The sequence below is a fragment of the Cyprinodon variegatus genome, unplaced genomic scaffold (assembly GCF_000732505.1).
Source record: "Cyprinodon variegatus isolate N-32 unplaced genomic scaffold, C_variegatus-1.0 Scaffold1107, whole genome shotgun sequence".
In the NCBI taxonomy this organism is placed as follows: domain Eukaryota; kingdom Metazoa; phylum Chordata; class Actinopteri; order Cyprinodontiformes; family Cyprinodontidae; genus Cyprinodon; species Cyprinodon variegatus.
In genome coordinates, this window is record NW_015151560.1 from 208133 (window position 1) to 215348 (window position 7216).

The 7216-nt window shown below is 37.1% G+C and overlaps 1 protein-coding gene and 1 long non-coding RNA gene across 2 annotated transcripts in view; both read left to right on the forward strand.

Moving 5' to 3' along the window:
• LOC107101515 overlaps positions 1-3513 on the forward strand; it is a 16209-nt gene extending 12696 nt beyond the window's left edge. The window contains exon 4 of the long non-coding RNA XR_001482082.1: positions 3179-3513. This is a non-coding gene — a long non-coding RNA (uncharacterized LOC107101515). The remainder of the gene's footprint in view (positions 1-3178) is intronic.
• A 1418-nt stretch (positions 3514-4931) lies between these two features.
• Positions 4932-7216, forward strand: part of LOC107101519 (high affinity immunoglobulin gamma Fc receptor I-like) — a 20414-nt gene continuing 18129 nt past the window's right edge. The window contains exon 1 of the mRNA XM_015400465.1: positions 4932-4944. Within this exon, the coding sequence (XP_015255951.1) occupies positions 4932-4944 (13 nt within the window). The remainder of the gene's footprint in view (positions 4945-7216) is intronic.

Consider the following 7216-nt stretch of genomic DNA (forward strand, 5'->3'; position numbering starts at 1 on the left):
GACATTATCGGACATGCACTATGGAAGCCATTCTGAAGCAGCCAGGGGGGGGGGGATTCTGCATGAGCCAAATATCAGAGACAGGACCAATTGTCAAAATTTTGGTGTCGATCATTCGATTTCATCCTGGACACTACAGAAAATGGGCTAAAAGTGTTAAAAACCGGAATTCTCCTTTAAGCAGAGTGTGAAGTTGTGGAGAAACTGATAGAGGCATTTCTTGAAAGAAAAAGGTTCAAATTTATTTTATGTCCTTAGACGGAGAGATAGAGCTCTGCCTGGGGCAAGCCCAGCACACATATTTGTACTGTACAAATCCCAACATAGTCTCCCTTGGGACCATCCCACCTCTGCATAAAGAGCTTCTTCACACATGAACATTTGGAGCAAAACAACTTCAGTTCATCAAGGACATACATTTTACCATTAGCCAGATAAACACTCCGAACAGGTGTCTTCTGTTCATGGCATGAAGGAGGAGGAAAGGAGGAAACTTTAAACACGTATCTTTTATAACTCCTAGCCATCCTTTCACCCCAATTAGGCCGAGGAAAAATATGCTTCTACAAGAGCAACTTGTGAAAAAGCTCTTTCAACTGATCAATCGTCGGCACTAGGTTTATTACACCAGATCTGCGTGCTGCTAAAACTAGTATAATTTGTGATGCTACTTCACTAGTTCTCTTTTGTAAAAAACCTGGCTGATGGCATTAGCTAATTAGTAATGGAGAAAGGTCAGGGAGGCTTTGCTATGAACCAGTAATGATGAATGATTGGTGGACATGTGTTTTAGTTGGTTAACTCAAAAACCGCCAATCTGACTCAATCAGCCCAAATTATCTCCACCCGCCCAAAGCAATGTTTAGCCTCACAATCAAAATTTAAATCACCCAGTCTGGCAACACTGAGTTCTGGAATGTGACAATATATCACAGTTGAAGTCTTGTAAATGCATTTTTTTTTTTTTTAAATACTGTTATGTTACATATCATTGAATAATTTGAATAATGAATTCCAATCATCATATGATATAAGTATATATATCTAATGACTTACACTAAAATAATTTTTCTTTCAATTTGAAGAGTTTAGATTTTGGAGCTTAGAATTTTAAGAGCTGCCTGTTTGACCAGTAATACCAACAAACTGGTCCTGATTAAGTTATGTTAATTTTATTAGTGACCCATTCTAACTGTTGCAAATAAGTTGTTCAAAGAGATGGTTTACTAAAGAAACTACTGACTTGCTAAGTGAGAGAATAGGTGTCATCCATGTGGATGGACTCATGAATAAAGAGTAGCTCACTCAAAATCCATAAGTGTGTGGGCCAGCGTTTAGTTATTTCATTATCTTCCCTCCCTGAGATCAAATGGCAGCAATATGACTTTGAGTAAATACAACAAAGACATTTTTCGGTAAACTACATAGAATGGTCTTACATGTCATTGTTTCTGGGCTGCAATAAAAAAATAGTGCGAGTATACCCACTTCTCCAGGGACCACTATGCTAGTTTCCTGTATGAATTCCTCATATGTATAATGATATATATAATTATTTAGAAAAACCTTGCTCTAGTTTTTTTTTTCTGTTGTCGGTCTGATAAATGAAAAACAGATACATGCATTTTTTCTATTTTTTTAAGTTAGATATTAATCTGGACCTTGTTTGAAGGCTAACAAGTCAATTCACATTAAAGAAAAAGATATTAACAATCTGGGTCATGCCTTAAAAGGGCACACAAATGTGTCCAAAGGGAACACAGACACTGCAGTTTGCTTGATGCTTCAAAATTTTGCAAACATTTTATAGCTGTTATGAAGTAGCAGGTAAAGTTTACCTTACTTACTGTATATTAGAGATATGTGAGGCATCTCTGCATATTTAAACTGAGTGATTTTGGGCTCAGTTTGCATCTGTTTGTAAAACTGTGGGTTTATCTTATCCTGATGATTTACAAATTTACAGACAGTAAGTATAAAAATCCATTTTTTTGCTTTTTTGTGTGAGGTTTTAATTTCCATTTTATTGTTTTTTATTATTAGATTTTTATACAAGCAAATTCTGTTGATAAAAACAGAGTGCTTTTATTATTTTTAGTTTTGCTTATGTGTATCAGATATTTAAAACGTCTTCCAGTCTCAGTGTTAAATGTTCTTTAGAAATTAATGTTTCTCAATATTTGAGACATCAAACTTGCATTATAATGCCATTATCATTACATAATTCATCAGTCTTGGCTGCCATCGCTCCTCACCTCTGTTTCTATCTTTGTTTTTTGTATAACCTGCCCACTGTGGAAACATCCCTCAATCTCAGCAGTTCATGAGATGTTTTGACCCTCTTAAATAGAAATTAAAAAATCTTCATTCTTGCTTTTTAGTCCTGTTTTTAACTGGTTAACTTTGAGGGAAATATTTTCATCTGCTGCCACAGTGAAGAGAAAATCCAATAGTTATGCCTATTTAAAGTATAATTAACAAATAACAGAAATCCAACATGTATGATTAATAAATGTATACTTTGAAACATCATAAATCTTTGGTACCACTGAGGTTTACTTTTCCATAAACTTAATAACATAGTAAAGAGAAAATATATTTATTTATTTTATTTATAACAGGTTATATGGAAGAATAAAAAGAGAACAAACTGTTTTTATGTTTTTCTCTCTCTCTTTACCAACATATTATGATAATGAAGAGAAAGTGAAAATCCATGTTTTTGTTTTTCATTAAAGTCATTCAAACTGTCTATGAAAGAACCACTGACCAGAGTTATATAAAGTACAACTGCTTTCTATAAAACACTGAACCTTTGCTAAATTACAGCCTTATTAGAATGTTATAGAAATACTTTTTCCTAGATTCCTTTGCTTTGGGAGCATATTTACTGGCTGCAAAATACATCCCTTAAGAATCTTTAGAAAGATAAAATAGAAAATAGAAAAACAAAGATGACATGAAAATCATAGAGATATTTCAGACAAAATAAAACCTTTGGAAATGTAATGTGTCTTAAACATGTATGATCCAAGCAGTATTAAATCTAGGTGTAAAGGTTTAAATAGATGTTTATATAACAAGTCTTGAAATGTTTAGCACATTCTGATTTATTATTAACATTTTCTTTTTTTTTTCTTTTTTAATCACCCATTTTTTTGTTTTGTTTTTTATACAGAACATGAAAGCAAAGCCACTCTGACAGCGAATATAACAGAAATACCAGCAGGGGGCAGTGTGACGCTGACATGTTCTGTGGACAAACCTGCTGAATTAAAATATCAGCTTTTCAGACGGACCTCCTCCACAGATCAGACCAATGTAGATGAACAACCTGATGGACGTTTCAGAGTCTCAGAAGGAGGAATCTACACCTGCAGAGGATATGATAAAGACAGACACACCACAACTTCTCTGAGTAATGAAGTTGTTATTTATGCAACTGGTGAGTTTAGATGTTTAGTCAGATTTCTGAAATTCTTTAATTGTTTTTTTAATTCTTGTTAATGAACATTTCCCACTAAACCCACTGTGATCTAACATTCTAACTGGGCTCAGGCATATGCTTCTACATTTATATTGTTATTATTAATTAAGCTGTTAATAAAAACAGAATTGGTTTATATCACAATGGGATCGGTTTGTTTCAGAATTTTTAGATAGATTTTAGTTACAGAGTTTGTTTGATGAATGTATTCTTTGTTAAATGTTTATTGCATTCTGCCCTCTGTCTCTCTACTAGTCTTTGGTTATTGTATGAGTGTTTGCATTCATGGTTGTTTATCCAGTGTGTCTCTGATTTGCTCTGTGATAGAAAGGTGTCCTCGAATCACAATAAATACTGGAGATGAACGCTAGTTCTGGAGATATTCATGGAAAATCTGGATGCTCTGTAATACAGATGTTTTAATCTTTAAAATAAATCCCCATAGTAACAAAATCTAACAGATGGAAATATAATATTTAATTCATGAAGGTGATTTCCAATTCTGGCATAAATTTAATCCAGTCCTTGAGGTCTGGTGTCCTGCTCTTTTTAAACATGTTTCTGCTTTAACACACCTGAATGAAATAGATGAATTACCTCCTCAGGATGCAGAGAAAGGTCTGGTCCAAATGTCCCCACTACACCCTACGCCCCTATGTGAAATACTTGGTCAGATTGAAGTAATAGTTCTAGTGTGAAGGTAACAAAATGAAGAACTGGAACAGTGGGAACTAGGAATGACTTTCACTGCCTCCATCATCCTCTAAGGTTTCTCATGATTTAAAAGCAACAGCAATCTCTCCAGAACAGGCTCCTTGGTGTGGAAACCACACATATAGGAACATGACAGAGATTATTTAGACTTCGAAAAACGTTGTTTTTGTTTTGTTTGCACAGAGTGAATACAAAAAAACTGTATTGCACACAGCTTATGACAAGTAATGAGACTAAAAAAAATAATAACATTGCAATATAAAGTGCACCAGTTATAACAATGTACCAGCGCCACAGAAAAACATTTTTTTTTTTTTTATTAGAGGAGGAATGAGTGCTGGCAGTGCAAAATAATAATGGTGCAAAAACGACCTTAAAGTTCAGTTCTGCACATGTGTGATGTGAGTCCAGTTTAGCATTTACCAGTTCAACAGTCTTATTGCGTGGAAAAAGCTGTTCCATAACCTGCTGGCCCTGCAGCGGATGCCCCGGATGCTGAGAGCCTCTTCCCAGAGGGCAGCAGGGAGAACAGTCCATGGTGGGGGTGTGATGAGTCACTGATGATGTTACGGCTCGGGACGCGCAGCGCTGTGATGAAATGTCCTGAATGGAGGGAAGAGGAGCCCCAATGATCCTCTCCGCTGTCCTCACCACTGTCCTCATGTTCACCACACAGAGAGACAGCTGGTCAGAACGCTCCTTATAATGCTTCTGTAGAATGTTTTGAGGAATGGCGGTGGAAGGTGGGCTCTCATCATCCTCAGCAGGAAGTACAAGCACTTCTGTTCCCTCTTGACCCTCTTGAAGAATTTGGTGTTGCTGATCACCTCTAGAGCTTAGCTGTCAATGAGCAGCAGAGTGTGGTTAGACCGGTTCTTTCTGAAGTCAACAATGATCTCCTTCATCATCTAAATGTTCAGGATCAGGCTGTTGTCTCTGCACCAGCCCAACAGCTGCTCCACTTCCTCTCTGTAGTCCAGGTCGTCATTGTCTCTGATGAGGCGCATCACTAGGGTTGGGAATTGATAAGATTTAACAATTCTGATTCCCTTATCGATTCTGTGAAATGATTCGATTCCTTATTGATTCTCTTATCGATTCTGTGAAACAATGAACTTGGTAAGTGCACGGTGACATTCATCTACCTTTGCCTGGGACATTCTATTTCTGCCTGCCTCTGCAAAAACAGCAGGCAGTGAACTGAAGCTGCCAGCCTCTGAGCCAACCAGGCTACCCGTCTCCTCACAGTCATCTAAATCTAATGGAGAAGGCACCCGTTTAATGAAAAGGCATTACTGTACAATTTCAGGAAATAAACTCATCTCCCCCTGATTTAAATAAATAAATCACCTTTCTCTCCCTCCCTGAACTGTGGAGCAACTTCGTAGTATGTTTAATAACCCCAAAGAGAGGTAGGAAACTGGTTTATTTCCAGAAATGGGATATGATTTACCAGGAACCACATTAAGCACAGTGAGTGATATAAAACTAGCTACTTACCACCAGAGTTGCCTTCCATGCTGGTCATAAATTTAGCTTCTGTCCGAAATCATCAAAAATACGACATTCGTTAAAATGTATGCCATCTTATGTGCGCAGGTGTTTCTGCATGTTGAATTTATTTCCTTCCACAGATGTAATTGCCACTTTGCAATGATTGCAATGCGCCTTGTTGCTATCTTTCTCTTCCTTAAAATGAACCGAAACTTTTGATCGCTTTAAACGCTTTTGTTTTGTTTTTCTAGAATTATGCCTGGTCACGTCTTACTTGCTTATTGAATACCGTGTGCATAACTTGCGTAAAAAACGTGACTTAAGTTGTGCTGCCCAGAGCTGGGCTCTAGTGCTGCCTGGAATCATTAAGAGAATCATTAAGTGAGCTGCCAAACGGTGCCATGGAATTGGAACACACGGAACAGGTTCTGAACAGGAACCAGTATAGAATAGTGTCGTCTGCAAACTGCACAATGTGATTGGTGGGTTTCACTGCTGTAGTGCTGTTTAGTTCCTCAGTCCTCCCAAAAACATTATTTAATGTGTTTAGGAAGTCAGCATTAACTTCACCAACCAAGGGAAGGGTGTATTGTTGTCTTTAATTGCCCCTACGCCTAGCGATTTGCTCCTGGTGTTGCTGGCGTCGTGAAAAAGATTCCTGGATTTTCTGACTGTGTCTCCGCTTCGCTAACCTGATGGCACGGTTCAAGTTGGCTCTCTCTGTCCTCATTGCCTCTCTGTCCGTCTCTGTTAGGTAAAAAATAAAAAAATTGATATCTCCAGGTCTAAAGGTAGAGAAAACTTCTAACCTCACAGACATAACTGGTCAAAGTTATCTGTGACAGATGATGCTAGAAAACTTCCTACAATTCATGGGGTCAGATATCGAAGTGATTTAATTCATATTGTTAGTTTATATGTTGACAGGCTGGTAGAAACGATTATCTCTGTCCCAGACGTGACTGTTTACTGCTTTATATCTGTCTGTCTAACTTCTTCTGTTTTCTAGCTATAAAACATCTTCTTGCTTCTGGGATTTCAATAAATGTTCTTTTTTTTTCCATCATAAAGAAATAAATTAACTAAGGTGTTTTATTTATATATCACATCTGGATGATTGAAATTAAATTGTAATCCAGAACAACTAATTTTATTGAAGTTTATGTTTAGTATACATTTATATGATTTTTCTCTCTGATTATCATTCATTCCAGTCTCTAAGCCCACTGTGACCCTTCAACCCAACTGGCCTCAGATATTCAGAGGAGAGAAAGTCACTCTGAGATGTGAGATACATGGAAATAGAGGAGCTCAGTTGAAGTATGAATGGAAACCAGACAAACAAAACTCTCCTACATCCAGTGAATACAGGATCAACACAGCTACTGAATCCTACAGTGGAGAATATAGCTGCAGGGCTAGAAGAGACTACCAGATAACAGACTGGAGTGATGCCTTCAGACTCACAGTGGAAGGTGAGTCAGACTGAAAACGTTTAGTTTGTATTGTTTTCATGCAAAT